This window comes from Epinephelus moara, chromosome 15 (genome assembly GCF_006386435.1).
Source record: "Epinephelus moara isolate mb chromosome 15, YSFRI_EMoa_1.0, whole genome shotgun sequence".
Taxonomy (NCBI): domain Eukaryota; kingdom Metazoa; phylum Chordata; class Actinopteri; order Perciformes; family Serranidae; genus Epinephelus; species Epinephelus moara.
The window spans coordinates 16,113,549-16,129,552 of record NC_065520.1 but is presented as its reverse complement, the minus strand read 5'-3'; the positions used below and the strand labels follow the sequence as shown (position 1 = coordinate 16,129,552).

The 16,004-nt window shown below is 45.0% G+C and overlaps 1 protein-coding gene across 2 annotated transcripts; it reads left to right on the top strand.

The window, feature by feature from the left end:
• Positions 1-9: 9 nt before the first annotated feature.
• On the top strand, positions 10-14,955 carry plcd4a (phospholipase C, delta 4a). 2 transcript variants are annotated; one of them, XM_050063248.1, is made up of 16 exons: positions 11-155; positions 1,695-1,745; positions 1,890-2,048; positions 3,235-3,463; positions 4,049-4,178; positions 4,293-4,524; positions 4,665-4,866; positions 6,129-6,273; positions 6,915-7,067; positions 8,760-8,927; positions 12,735-12,891; positions 13,008-13,124; positions 13,286-13,464; positions 13,542-13,674; positions 13,762-13,911; positions 14,007-14,955. In XM_050063248.1, the coding sequence occupies exons 2-16, from the start codon at positions 1,721-1,723 to the stop codon at positions 14,111-14,113; spliced, it is 2,286 nt and encodes a 761-aa protein (XP_049919205.1). In that variant the 5' UTR covers positions 11-155; positions 1,695-1,720; the 3' UTR covers positions 14,114-14,955. The 2 variants fall into 2 exon arrangements, with proteins under 2 accessions (XP_049919206.1, XP_049919205.1); XM_050063249.1 differs by lacking the exon at positions 6,915-7,067 and having other exon boundaries at positions 10-155.
• The last annotated feature ends 1,049 nt before the right edge of the window (positions 14,956-16,004 follow it).

Below are 16,004 nucleotides of genomic sequence, written 5' to 3'. Positions count from 1 at the left end.
GGAGGGGAGGAGTGTGTCACAGAGAGTTAACACTGGTTTCAGTTGTTGCAGGCTTTCATTACTGCAGCGCGGCATGCAGAGGGACGGCAGCAGCTCCTGGGCCATATGATCTGTTCCAGCTCTGCGACTGGGACTCAGGGATGATCCTGCAACAGGTCAGACTCAACTTAAGGTCCTTGCAGTTTGACAAACAAATGCTGCTCGTTGTTGTTGTTGTTGTTGCTACTTCCATTGACTTGCTGTAATAGTTTGACTTTTAATACGTGTGGATGTTGACAACAGGAAATTCTGCTTTTTGAATGAAATCAGAGATGACATGAAAATCTTGGCCAGTAGCTCACAGACAGATTAGCACACAATATACTGTCCTCGTTGTTGTGTGGATTTTCGGTCTGAGCCTACATTTACCTAAGCAGCTAAACTGATGTCCCTTCAAAACTGAGTAAATGTTTCAATTCAACCCCTGGACTTTCAGCTTGATTTGATGTTTTGTATGTGTATGTGTTTGCTGTTTTGAGAATGAGTTGTACCCGCACCCACTCAGCACAGGTCATAAGTGAATGGGATGGTGAGCCCGTGACCAGGATTTGTGGAGATTACTTGGCTTAGTGAGCGCGACACAGAGACAGAATGAAAAGTGCAGGGCAGCAAAGAATGTAGTGAAAACACAACAGAGCAGCAAAAGAGCACCCGGATCAGCTTAGTGGGCCGCCTGGTGACGCCACAAATGGCACTGGGCTGATGGCTGAATAACGTGGCTGTTGGTGCCATGTGCAGTAGGCATCTAATGCAGCTACACCCAGAGAAACAGTTCCTGTGGGGGGCTTTGGTTTGGGAAGTGATTCTATAATGCTGCCTGAAAATGGAGTCCTAATGTGAGAGAAGAGAATTTGCACCATGCCACACCACAAAAACTGCTCAGGAGTGGCCCAGGGAACATGACGGAGACCTCAAGGAATTGACCTGGCCTCCAAATTCCCCAAATCCCAGACTGATCAAACATCTGTGGGTGGGACGTGCTGGTACCCCACCTCACAACCTACATGACTCAAAAGATCTGAAGCCAACGCATTGGTGCCAGACACCAAAGGACACCCTCCAGAGGTCCTGTGTTCATGCCTTAACAGGTCAGAGCCAAGTCCGGTCCAAGGAGCACCCACCGTGGATCAGGGGTACCTCTGGGGTATGAACACGTCCCTCAAATGTTCGATTAGATCAGGATCTGGGGTATTTGGAGGTCAGGTCGACACTTTGAGGTCCTTTTCCCCTTCCTCAGATCATTCCTGAGCAGTTTTTTGTGATGTGGCATGGCGCATTGTCCTGCTGGGGAGCACTGCCATCGATTTGTGCCGTTGCCATAAGGTGGTTTACTTGGTCTGCAACCGTGTTCGGGTGAGTGGAGCAACTGATGCAGGTATTGCCAAGAACATCATATTTAATGGAGGGACTGTGGGACTATCGATTTCAGCTCATTTTGCTCTTTTACGTAACCTGATGAAGGTCTGACAACCAAAATGTTGAGCCTCCATATTAAAATTAGTAATTGGTGTAGTGACTTCACGCAGCCTTTAAGAATGAGGACTGTCAAATACAATTAATAATCATTTATCTTACTGATGAAATCACCACAATGTCTGGCTGTCTTTGCCTTGGAACGGTAAACTTACATGAATAACGAACTTATTTGTCTTTAGATGGCAGAAGAGTGAGACCACAACGAATGGCTTCCACAGGGAGTGGCCTCCGTAAGTCTGTCTTGTCTCCTGCTGTGGGATTGTGGTTTACTTTTCTAAATATTAGACTGAGATGTGAAAATTCTCCACTAGTTCACTGAATTAATACAGAATATAATATATATATAAAAATTAACTCAGTCCGCCTTTTCCCAGGCATCCAGGGGGATGACAACCTCCAGTCCATGCTGGTGGGGACGATAATGAGGAAAATCAAGTCTCGTACCTGGAAGAAGCAACGCTACTTCAAACTGCAGGACGACTGCATGACCATCTGGTACCAATCCAAGAAGGCTGGCAACACCCACTCCACAAGTAAGAACACGTGATTTGGTGATGAGATGGAGCTTTTTGGGGACGCATTGTGCCCAACATGATTATTATGATATAACCCAAATGGCGATGTTAATTACACAAGATGTCACCACATTCATTATGGTAGAAAACAGTGGAAGATGAACTCAATAGAACTCAGTTTACCCAGTCTTTTCGGACCTGATATATACACCCATGATATGAGATCCTGTATCAAAGATTCACTTACCTCCAGTTCTCCATTTTGCTGGTTTTGGGTGAATCCTTGGATTTGTTAAAGATTGCAGGTCAGCCCTGGAGAAAGTATGAATCAGCCTACCATAACAACATATTAAGGCTGACCAACAACTTTGTCTCTGACTTCAATCATGTCCAGACAGTGAGAAGTAATTGCTGCTATAAGATCAAAGATAGTAACACATTCTCACTCCGAGTTTCGTTTTCATAGGAAATGTACTGCGTCGGTACAACACCACAAATTGACTTTGTTTTCCTCAAACAACAAATGCACGTGGTTTGGTTCAGGAAAAATGAACAGGGTTTGGCTTTACAATCATACAGGAAGAGCCCATTGGCCTCCTGGGTGAAAGTTGGTGGTTGTTGGACCCATCCAGCACCCCTTCCATCCACCTTACTCGGACTTTCGCCCCCTTACCTCATGTTGTCCCATCGCGTTTCCCCTTAAGCCACTGCGCACTGTTAAACAATAATGGCGATCGGCCGCGTATCGTGCTGACATGAAAGATGGCTTTTCTCGTCAGTGTCTGACACCAGAAGTTGCTGGCCAAGCGCCGGTATTTGACAACTTTGGAATGAGATCGGGTTAGACTGAAGCACTCGCTTGCGCACCAGTCTATCCTAAAACTAATGGTGCTCGAACCAAGATTGAATATTTTCTGAAGGGTCTTGAATGATGTTAGATGCATGTCTCTTTCTTTTTTGTCTCAAGAAAATGTACTACACCAGTACGCACGTGGTTGGGAAGAACGTGTTTGGAAAGAATGAGTATCATCACCATCATAATCAGTTGTCATTGTACCAGACTACAGAGCAGCTTCTTTTCGCTAACTGTTTATTCAGTTTCCAGTGTAGCATAAAGGGACAGCAACTTGCATTCTCTTGTGCAGCCTTGTGTTGTAGAAAGAAACCCCGAATCTCTCCATCCTGTGTCGATCTTTGTGCCCAGTTTCAGTGAGTGATGTGGAGGCAATACGAGAGGGCCACCAGTCCGAGGTGCTGCTCAGCATCGCCGATGAGTTCCCGGCTGACCGATGCTTCACGCTGGTCTTCCGCGGTCGCAGGGGCAACCTGGACCTGGTGGCTGAGTCAGCCGAGGAGGCTCAGTCCTGGATCAGAGGCATGAGGAAGCTGATTGACAACCTGGAGAACATGGGGGAGCGGGAGAAACTTGACCAGTATCTTTCAATCAGTGTTTTCAGTCATATGCCATCAACGCCTTCAAAGTCTTTGCTGGTTTGCAGTCCATTTCCATTTCTCTTTGGTTTGAACTGTGCTCATTAGCAAAGTGTTAGACAGTGGAAAAGACTAAATCCCATCAACCAGTCAATAAAGGCTGAATTGTTGAGACCATCAGGTCATTGCAATCAAAGATTGTATACCCATGGTAGCATAAAGGTCCCCACTCCTCATGGCCACCTGCCCATTCTATATTGATACCCAAGTATACTCAGAATTGTGTCCATATTGGAAGATTCTTCACCTCATGATCTATATCCAATGCCAATGTTAAGTGCCAGCACGTCATGCTTGGTGTGCAGATTTATTTGTTTTCTACTTTGGGGATTCACCGAGCCATAGCTCAAAGCAAGGTTGAAGATCAATTCCTCAGAGAGCTGTGTAAGGAAGGAATTTACACTTGAACGTACTCGAACAGTCATCTTGTCAGTCCTCGCCAAGTGTCTCTTCCAAAGCTCTTAGAAACAAGGTTGAATGTCTCAGTCACTACTGAATGTGATACTTTCCTAAAGTGGCCTACCTAGATGGATCGGTGACTGGTTCAGGAAAGCAGACAAGAACAACGATGGGAGAATGAACTTCAAGGAAGTGCGGGATTTACTGAAGATGATGAACGTGGACATGAATGAGCACCATGCTCATCGTCTCTTCACAGTGAGTCTTTCAGCTAATTTGAGCTTCATTGAGCTCATTGTTGTGATTTAAGCATTCAACATAGACTGGTGTCCATGACCATTTTGCTGAGGCTGTTTCTTTCTCCTCTTTCAGATGGCCGATAAGTCCCAGTCGGGTACACTGGAGGACGATGAGTTTGTTCTCTTCTACAAGATGCTGACCCAGCGGGAGGATGTATTACGGGTTTTCCAGGAGTACTCAGCTGATGGCCAGAAGTTATCCCAGACTGACTTGGAGGACTTCCTGAGAGAGCAGCAGCTGGAGGGGGGTGACATCCAGCAGCATGCCAAGCAGCTCATTGAGCGCTATGAGCCCTCTGACACAGGTTCATGGAGTGTATCTTGATATTTGTCTGATTCTACTGAGATGATTGAAGTCGTACCTCGTGTCTCTTGGTAATACCATTAAAGGCATGATGCCAGCACTATGTGAAAAGGTTCTGACACAACCCTGCTGTATTTTCAGCCAAGCAGCTGAATGCCATGACGTTCGATGGCTTCTTGATGTACCTCGGCTCAGCTGAGGGCTCCATCTTTCACCCACAGTGGCGGGGTGTCTTCCAAGACATGACCCAGCCGCTGTGCCATTACTTCATCTCCTCCTCTCACAACACCTACCTTATGGAGGACCAGCTCCGAGGACAAAGCAGCGTGGAGGGGTATATCAGGTAATGCTGCTGGGATAGCATCTCAAGCTTAGTCAGGTTTGATCATGTGGCTCTGCTGGAAATGTCTTTTTGATGTTCAGATTACCAAAAGAAGTGCTGACCGACAGATGATGCTGATGTGACTGAGACCAAACAACCAAACGTTATAATTCTAAAATCAACCAATTGTAAGACGAAGGCATGTTCTAGTTATGAGCCTAATGACAAATCTGCCAAACCAGCTAATTAGTGGCAGTTTGTGGTCTAGGTGATGTAGGTAGGGATGCCAAAGATTGGGGGATGCATCAAAGGGGGGAAATTGCTTGGTGCTCCCCTTGCATAACCTGGAAATCACCTATCGGACCAATCAAATCTGACAGAGGCGGGGTCTGGGTGGGCGTAACATGATGAAGACAGCGCTGCCCCGTTAGGCCAAGATGCCGAAGGACCGCGTCCATTCAATTTAGCTTTGGAAGAAATGCTAAGCCAACTACACTTATCTTTTTCCTTGAGAGAGGAACAGAAGACTGCCCTAGAAGCCTTCGCTTCCAGGAAGGAAGTCTTTGCCGTTTTGCCGATGGGATACGGCAAAAGCATAATATATCAGTTAGCCCAGCACTGGTCGGCAAACAAATGGGGCTTAGTGCAATGAATACGTCACCTTGTTTTTTGCTGATTGGCTATCGTGCTATCCAATTGCGTGCGGCAGCATTTAATATGCCTCAGTTAGTGCCGCCCCTTGGGTAGGAAGGGTGTATCAGTGAGGGCCAGACTCAAAATCTTTCTAGATTTGAGTCTGGATTTCCAGGCTACCCCTCGCACCCCTTCTTCTCAAATTTATAATTAGTCAAATCTGAATACGCAGACATGATACACACAAGCGTGACTTGCATTTTCTTTGGTGTCCATACGAACTTTCATAAATTTGCCAGGAACTCCTAGAGAAAAGAGGCTGATATGATTACATGAGAACTAGGTCTGCCTATGGCACACATCCAGGAAGACCACCATTTTAAATATCTCAGGATCTCCATCAGCACAGATCCCTTCCCTAATGTGTTCTCTTCTATGCTCCATTGAGCTTTACTTTGGCATTACCCTGCATTAATCTTCCATTCTTTAGTAGTTTTACAAAATTCATCACTAGAATTAAGTGGAATTTCTGACATCTAATAGTTATTAGGTGATTAATTCTATGTTATCAAATTGATTAAGTCTTGATTTTCAACCTGGATACCTTCAACCCTCCTGGGATTAAAGACTGAATTTGTTCTGCTGCTCAGAGCTCTGAGTCGTGGCTGTCGGTGTGTAGAGGTGGACTGCTGGGATGGTGCCAATGGAGAACCCATCGTTTATCATGGACACACTTTCACCTCCAAGATACTCTTCAAGGACGTGGTCAATGCAGTGGGCAACTATGCCTTCAAGGTAGCATCATCTGTCCATGTAGAAGTGAATGCGAATGAACCTTTTCATGTTTGAATTAATCCTGGCCAGAGCAAAAAGTCTAGTCGTAAATTTTGCAATAAAAAGTATGGTGGCTCTCTGATTGCACAGATCACACAGTCACAACCCAACTACAGATCATCACATTGGTCCAAATGTGGCTTTTCAAGTAGACCAAACATGCAAACGTGTTTCCTAATCCCTTCATGCTGGCATAGACATTCTTTCTGCTTTCATTGTCTAGTAAAGCTGTATCAACAAATTGCTCAGCATCTCATTGTACATTTATGAGGGGATGCACAACTGTGCAATGATATCCAGGACATAATCTGAAAGCCCGAATAAGTCAACTAGCCAGGGATCTGCCAGCCTCATGCCAAAATGAACAGCTGCCAGGTTCAGATGTATGTCAGACACTGTTGTGTATGAGCATCGATTCCACAGCTGAATATTTCGGCCTTGTGACCCCTTGTGCATCCATCTGCTGGTCTGTCAACCAGACAGGCACAATCCACAGGCATATGTCAGCAGGTGTATTAGCTTTCCCCGATGATAATGCTCTGCAGTGTTAAATTACAAACTCACTCCCTCCAACCCTCTGACTCCTTCTCTACCCCGTCCAGGTATCTGTATATCCAGTCATCCTGTCCATCGAGAACCACTGCAGTGTTGAGCAACAAAGAGTCATGGCCCAACACCTCAACAACATCCTTGGTGACAAGCTGCTGAAAAGCACATTAGATGGAAAGGCCCCCATTGGGCTGCCATCTCCTGAGGTGAGCAGTGCAGTCTGTTGTCCTAACCCTACCCCACTCTATGTGCTACAGCTTTAAATGACTTGTAAATGACTTCTCTGGGGCAACCATTCACTGTTTACCTCACTTTTATATTTAAATGAGATACAGTAATGCTCCAGATGCACACCGCAACAAACTCTCTCAACTCTCCTTGTCAAGGTGATGCTCAAATGAGTTTCGAGTTATCAAGTGTCAATGCAAAGGAGTTCATGGATGTTTGTGTGGTGCTGAATTATGTCCATTGATTCTGATCATTGCCTACCTGACTTGTGCTGTAACGTGGATAAGCAAATTACCTTCAGTGACATCAGTAACAAGTTCAAGTTAGCTTAGATGTAACTGACAAAGGTGTGACGGCAAAGCAGACTTACATCAAGTCATTGTTGGAGCAGTAGCTCAGTCAGTCTGTGGTAGTCTCGCTCACCAGACCTTTCTCAAGAAAAGAAAGGTCTGGCTGCGCCGACTCTCACTTTAAGATTGGAGAAAAAACGCCCCAGCTTTTTTTATTTCTTTCAACCAATCACAATCGTTCTTGGCGGTGCCACAGCAACAGTGCGCTTGCAAAAATATTGCTGGGGGGAAACAGGTTTTGGTGTAGCACGCCCACAAAAATATCGCCTACAGGATGCGAACCATGGCAGAAAAATGGCTACATCCCCGCAAGATCAAACACCGCAAAAGTTAGTAAAGGACGTGTTGAAAACGGTTGAAAACTGCTACACAACCGGAGGTGGTAGGGCGGGACTTCAGCGGGTGGCTCGTTCCGCCCAATGAGAGGCTGATCTATGCAGCGAACTTCCGCCCACTCAGACTAGTCTGTGGGAACTTGGCTTGGGAACCAAAGGGGTCACCACTTCAAGTCCACAAATGGACTAAGCACAGAGTGTGGACTGGTGCTAGTTTGCCGAGGTGCCCTTGAACAAGGCACAAGGCCCATAACTGACCAAACCCACAACTGCGAGGGGCACCATCCTGTGAGGTAGCCCCCTTGCTCTGACATCTCTCCATGCATAATGCAGTATGCATGTGCAAAGGGTCCAATGTGGACCTCTGGATGACTTTGCACAGCTGTGAAGGCTAAGGACGCATTCACACTGGCGCTATTTGGTCCGCTTTAAACGAACCCTGGTCCGCTTCCATGGATAGTTCGGTCCGTTTGGAGTGGTGTGAATGATCATTCGAACTCTGGTGCAGACCAAACGAGCGAACCCCGGTCCGCCTGAAAACTGGGGGTCTCAGTCCAACCCTTACCGTTTGTTCGATAAATTGATCAACATGATCAGAATGCACTTGTACTTCTTCACACTTAAAGAAAAGGAAACATTTGGAAGTGGTGTTATTTATAGGTCATTCTGCAAAGGTTTTACTGGTCTGCTTCCTGGGATTGAATTGGGCTGTGTGAGGCCCAAGAACTAAAATGAGTTTGACACCCAGAGGGCACCTTCACTTTCATCCCAAAGCCTGTCAGAGCCTGCTGGGCCATATGATCTGTGTCTACATGCAACAGTGGTACTCTGAATTATTCAACACCACAGTATTTCCCCCCCTTACAGACAGTCCACTAGCCCATTTTAAGAGTTTTAATCACTCCATTTTTTCCACACATGAATTGGTTAAAAAGTAAACTGGATTTAATGGATGATCCGAGGTTATATCTGACTTTCCTGTCAGGATCTTAAGGGGAGGATTCTGCTGAAGGCGAAGAAAATCGGTGGTCTGGAGGAGAGTTTCAACGGGATGGTGGAGGAGTCTCAAAGCGGAGAGGTCAGTGATGAGGAAGAGGTGGCTGAAATCGATGAGGATAACCTCCACCGCGAGAGTGTCCGTCGCAGGATTAAGGTACGTCAGGTTGTCTAATGCACCTTTTTGACCTCAGATTCAGAAAGCCTATTATACACAGTCTGATGAGCCAGCCGGATATAGAACCGGGATCCTCTAGTTCAGTGCTTTTTAGGCTGGTGATGCAACACTGAGGCTTTTAATATATGAATGGAACACTTCATAGATTGATGCTGGCCCCCGCATTGGAGGATAATTGGGCAGATTTTTGGGTCTGACTCACCTGCCCCGTGTTCCCAATTCAAGGCTGGTCTGAGTAGATTATTTTCCCAGATAACCCTGTAGTGTCGGGGTTAACAGACATAATCTTAAGCTTAATGGATTGGAGTCTTCCTGGTTTCATATTTTCAATATCATAAACATTTGATATTTTCCGACTTAAAATCCTGTTGTGCAAAAACAACGATGATGAAATACTGCTACTACAGCTGCACACAGTGGACAGGTGGTAGGAGTCCGCCTGCCCTGCACACACACAGGGCTAACTGTTAGCATCACACGGCTAATGTCACCTAACGATTGTTAAAATGTTTCATGACAGAGTCGAGCTTTTTTCGGTGTCAGTGTGAGTCACTGCCGAATGCAATGCCACTGCTGCTGTGTTAGCTTGTGTTAACTAGGCCCTTCTGTGTGGAGTCTGAGTTTCCAATGGTTTTCTCCGGGAGCTCCAGCTTCCTCCCACAGTCCAAAGACATGCAGGTTAATCAGTCAGCCCTGTGATAGTCTGGCTACCTGTCCAGGGTGTTCTCTCTGAACTAAATGAAAGGACAAGGTCAAATATTTCTCCTTGGCGTCTTTGTTGTCAGTGTCTTGTAGTTGTGGTCACCTTTTTATCCAGCGGAAAAGGATTGCATAAACTTCTGTCATCCCTCATGAAAAATGGAGAGGATTGAAGGGCAGGGAGCAGACACTGGGTGTTGCATAAGGTGATCTGTTTACACTGTGACAGCAGAGAGAGACACATAGGCAGACAGGGGCAGAGAATGAGCCTTCAACACTTGTCTACCACTCGTGACCCAGGTGTCTTCTACCCCAGCAATCCAGATCTGAGGTGGCCTAACTTTATAAACCTAAAAACACATCAACTCCTACATAACTAAAGGAAACACACATTTTCCACCACTGTGTGTGTCCAGGGTACAAGTAGACATGACAGATAGAGGAATCTCTATAGAAGAGGATGTCGTAGGTGCTGTCCTCCTACTCTGTCATGTCAGACCAGACCATGCCCGGCTAGGCCAAACTAGGCTAAGCTGAGCAAGGTGAAGGTTGTTCGGTCTTCTCTAAAATGGGATATTTGATACTCTTAAGAGCACTAATTGCAGTCAGTAATCACCTCTGTTGTAAATACCGAGGTGTAGTGTCTCTAAGTAGGGCCAGAATGCAATATCAAGTATCAACTATTGCAAATATTTTATTAGGCAATTAAATTTAAACAGAAGTTCCGAATAGACTTATAATAATTCAAATACTAATTGTAATAGACACCAGTTTTTAAGGGCAAATTAAAAAGCTAACTTTCAAATACAGTACCAGTATTTGATATTCGAAAAGGCAACACGATCGGCATTTGAACGGCATTCTTGTGGACTTGCTTTGGTGAAGTTGTGTCCATCTGCCTTTGAAGAGCTCCGTGTGTAAGAAGTCAATATGTAGTACCTGATTTTTTGTACCATGAAACATATTTGAGTCGATTCATTAGAAAGGTTCGTGAAGACTTGAAGAGTTCTTGAAGGTTCTTGAGGTAAAGTTCTTGAGTGCAGCCTGTTGAAGTTTGTTTCACCAGTTTCTTAGCCATAGAATAAATAGTCAATTAAAGGTGTAGTCGTCGGTCCCTGAGGAGATTAATATGCATTGGCAACTCATATTTTTGTTCTAACATTGGGGATGAATAAAAGGCCACAGCCAGAAGACCTGAGGGTTCTAGAGGGTTCATATGATAAAAGCAAATCTGATGAACAGGTAGAACTAAGACCATTAAGAGCTTTATAAACCAACGACAGGATTTTAAAATCAGTTCTGAAAGCACCCCAGAAGCCAATGCAGAGACTTGAATCAAAGACAACTCCAAGGTTTTACACCTGTTGACAGGGTTTTAGTGCCAGTTCTTGCTGTTCTGTGTTTAGTTTCCCTCTCTGAGCTTCAGGACCAATAACTAAGACCTCGGTTTTGTCCTGGTTCAGATGAAGAAAGATTTCTGCCATCTTTAGAGGATCATTTCTCGTGCTGAATGTGCATCTACATCCCCAGCAAACTAAGTGTGCAAAGGAATCACTGGGCACTTAGAGTCATGTTTATTGATAAGCATCTGAGAAGCATGAAACGCCACACTGGGACTCCTGTCAACACAGTCATCAGAGGTGAGGCCAGCATTGAGCTTGGCAGAGATGTGAGCTCAGCGGTGCCCTGCTGATGGTGTAGGTGTCTGGAGAGATAGCTGTCTTGCTGTCAGGTAGACGGGTGAAGGTGAGGGGGGGTGACGCTCCGAAGCCCGGGTAGACCAGGCAGATCAGCTTTCATGTGGAAGCAGGCAGGCGTGCACGCCGAGGTGCTCTGCAGGTTAACTGTCATTGTGCCGTTTGGGCTCACTACACCTCTGATCTCTACACTCATGGAAGCTACCCTGGCAACACACCTGCTTCTGCTTGGCATTGTGGGGAAGTATCACTTACACAATTCAAGAGGGGGTTGTCTCAAGGTTTCGATGTGTGCTGCGCCTCCATCCATGAAAGGATTCCTTGCATCACAAGGGTTTACCCTATCACATGGTAGTGACTGCCGTTAACACAGAGCCAAGTCATGGCTCGACCTCAATGAGCTTCGTGTGACTGCAGTGTGTTAATGACCCAAAGATGTTTAAATGTCTCTTTGGGTCAGTGGGTTTGGGCTCTTCCTACAAGTCAGTGGAAAAGCTGAAGCCTCTTAGGTTACATCTTGAAGGATCTTTTCAGACCTTGTCATTCCACACCTGTCCACCAGTGGCCCTCATAGAGCTCCCAGCCTTTGCCAGTTACCTGACGCCATTATATTTCCAGCTCCTCCTTGGGGACCCCAAGGTGTTCCCAGGCCAGATGAGATATATAATCCCTCCAGGGTGTTCTGGGTCTGCCCCAGGGCCTCCCACCAGTGGGACATGCCTGAAATACTTCCAGCAGGAGGCGCCCAGGAGGATCCTGATCAGATGCCCGAACCACCTCAACTGACCCCTTTTGACGCGAAGGAGCAGCGGCTCTACTGCGAGCTGTCAGATGTCCGAGCTCCTCACCCTATCTCTAAGGCTGAGCCCAGACACCCTACGGAGGAAACTCATTTCGGCTGCTTGTATCCGCGATCTCATTCTTTCAGTCACTACCCAGAGCTCATGACCATAGGTGAGGACTGGGACATAGATGGACCGGTTAATCGAAAGCTTTGCCTTCTGGCTCAGCTCCCTCTTCACCACGACAGACCAGCGCGGCGCCCGCATCACTGCAGAAGCCGCACCAAACCACTGATCCATCTCACGCTCCATTCTACCCTCACTCGTGAACAAGACGCCGAGATACTTGAACTCCCTCGCTATAGAAAGACTGGAACTTTTTTGTTGCTTCTTCTGCTCTCTATTTTATTGAGTTTACTGTACAACATAAAGTGTTTGCATCCCCTCATAGTCAGAACAGTATAGCTCCCGTGACGTATATATGTGAATTTTTTTATTCTTGCTGTAAAGCACTTGGTGATTTTATCTGTGAAAAGTGCTATAGAAATAAAATTTACTTACTTACTTATTGACTTACCTTTTTCTCCTCTGTCCTCTTGTTTCCATAGAAGTCAAAGCAGCATCTGTCCAAGGAGCTGTCAGACTGTGTCGTCTACTGCAAAAGCGTCCACTTCAGTAACTTCAAACACTCTCGCATCCACTCCAAGTTCTACGAGGTCGCCTCTTTCACAGAGTCCAAGGCCCGCAAACACCTGAGAGAGGCTGGTGAGTCCTTAAATTACAGACCATGAAAGATAATCATTCTCCTGCTGTGTTTATGATTGACTTATGATAACATTATCAGGGCTTCAGTCACACCCTATTTATTATCTCCATTGCAGGGGCCGAGTTTGTGCACCATAACTCCCGGCAGCTGACCAGGGTTTATCCCAGTGGCTTCCGAACGGACTCCTCCAACTTCAATCCTCAGGAAATGTGGAATGCTGGGTGCCAAATTGGTGATTGAGTGACCTTTTTTTTCAAATTTTCTAGATATTGCAAAGATGCCCAGTGCAGCTTTACGTTCTCTCAAAGTGCCTGAATCTTAAATTCTTGGCGAGAATAGCACGAGTCAAAAACGTAAATCTTGTTTCTTGTTTTTGTTGTTGTTTTTATGCAGTTGCATTGAATTTCCAGACCGCCGGGGAGGGGATGGATCTGAATGACGGATTGTTTAGTCAGAACGGCAGCTGTGGTTATGTCCTAAAGCCTGGTTTCATGAGAGAGGCCGAGAAAAGATTTGACCCTGAGACACCCCAGAAACGGGATGGCTACCAGCCAGTCGTCCTTACGATACAGGTACAACTCATGAGGAGAGTAAGGAAAATGTATCCCTGCAGTTTGTTTTAATTGAGAACAATGTATATGTGTTGAAGGTGATCAGTGGTCAGCAGCTGCCCAAAGTCAACATCAAAGAGGATTCGATAGTGGATCCTCTGGTCAGAGTAGAGATCCACGGTGTTCCAAGCGACCAGGCCAAGCAGGAGACCAGATACATCGAGAACAATGGTACACTTGTCCCTGTAAAAATAAATATAAGAGGGAATAGATAATGGACAGGATGGCTGATTGTTGAACGATCTGTCCTTTCCGCAGGCTTCAACCCCGTGTGGTACGACACCCTGCGCTTCACCATCCACTCTCCTGAGCTGGCCATGGTGCGCTTTGTGGTGGAAGACTATGACAAGACTTCAAAAAATGACTTTGTGGGGCAGTATACACTCCCTCTCAGCTGTATACAACAAGGTGAGGTTGCTCCTGTAGCTTCGAGCATACTTTTCTGAGATTGCATCTAGAAAGCGCATTTTGCCAATGCCTCTGCTTTGCTTTGGTGTTCTCAGGTTATCGTCACATTCACCTTTTGTCCAAAGATGGGACCAGTATTCCTCCCTCCTCCTTATTCGTACACATCAGGATTACAGAACTGGATAAACCTTCACTTTCCTAATCCAGCGGAGGTATCAGAAAGAACGTGCTCAGCACATCTTATTTAGTCATGATAGTTGAGTCATTACTTCCCATAGAAATACTTCTCCTAACATAGTATTTATTTTTATTCTTGTTTTATGTAAATAAGTACTACGCCAAATCTATAGTGGTTCTTAGGCAGCATATGAGAAATGCATGTTTTTGTTTCCTCCATTATAATGTGTGTAACTTGTTCCTGTGATTGACTTGAACTTTGCTGCTCATGTTTGGTGTCCCAGATATTTGTCCCTGCTGAAATATTGTGTTGTAAAGAAGAATGTGCCAGCAACATGTTTAGATCAGGATGAATATTTCTGTCAGTATTTTTCCTTTAACAAACAGCACTTCGTGGACCCAGTGTCACTGCTACAGTCCTCAGCTTTCACTTTGGCCAACACGCAGAGCTTGAAATGCAGCTATCTGCTGTCCAGTGAGCAGCTGCAGCGGAGCAGCTGGAGGCTGCGTTATGAAGTCATGCAGCTCTCCCAGTCACAAAAGAGATTTCAACAGATTACACCTGTGGCTGCTTCTTCCATCAACACCAGACTCCTCTGCATGTCGTTCTTTTTAAGCTATTTACAGGCTGAAATCTGAATTTAGTACTCGTGAGCAGTCTTGTGTCATGTGATGTTATTTTTGTGGTATGTACATATTACCCATTTGTGTAAAGGTGTTTTGATATGTCTATTTTTGTATACATGGAAGCATTCATATGTACTGCACAGCATAGCACAGTGTTGTGTTTATTTGCTTGTTTTTTATTGTAGAAGACCTCATATTCATTTGCCACATCTATCTGCAAATACATATGATTTTCATTTATGATGCAACTAGTTTATCCTTCATACCTTTGGAACTGCCTTTCTAGTCTTCTGACCACTCAGCGGGTCACATTCACCCATTCACACACACATTCATACACTGGTGGCTGAGGCTATCATCCAAGGTGCCACCTGCTACTCAGTTTTTAACACACTTACGTTGATAGAACAGCCACTGGGAGCAATTTGGGGTTCAGTATCTTGCTCAAGGATGCTTCGGCATGCCAGCTGGAGGAGCCAGGGATCAAACGAATGGATAACCAACTCCACCTTCTGGGCCACAGCTGTCCATGTTACTACTCTTCTTACTGAGCTGAGTTGAGTTTATTGAGCTGAGTGACTATAAAGCTAGGGATGGGTTCCATAAGCTCCAGGGCAAGATGCATGCTGAGTGTTAGCCTGTTGTGGAAAAACGCACACAGCACTGCACAGAAATCAATTAAGTTATTTCAGAAATAGTCAGTAACAACAATTAAGCAAGAACAAGAGTACGACCATGTGCGAACAAGATAATTATCTTGTGTGAACATGTTATATTGTGGGAAGAAGACAATAACTTTATCCCACGTAATGATCTTGTGCATACAAGTTATGTATCTGGTGGGAACAAGTTACATTTTGGGAATAGATTATTGTCTGGTGCGAACAAAATAGTTCCCTCATGATAATAACTTGTTTCCATGAGATAATAACTTGTGTCCACAAGATCATCACTTGTTCCAACAAGACAGTAACATGTTCCCACAAGATATTAAATTGGTCCCATAAGATAGTAAATTGCTTTAAAAAGATAATAACTTGTTACTATAAGATAATAATTTGTTCCCACAAGATAAAAATGTGTTCCCACAAGATGATTACTACTTCCTACAAGATAATATCTAATTTCTTCAAGATAGTAACTTGTTCCTACAAGATAATAACATGTTCCTACAAGATAACAATGTGTGCCCATGAGATAATAACGTTCTTACAAGATAACTTGTTCCCACAAGATAACTAGTTCCCACAAGATAATTACTTGTTCCTACAAGATAATATCTAATTTCT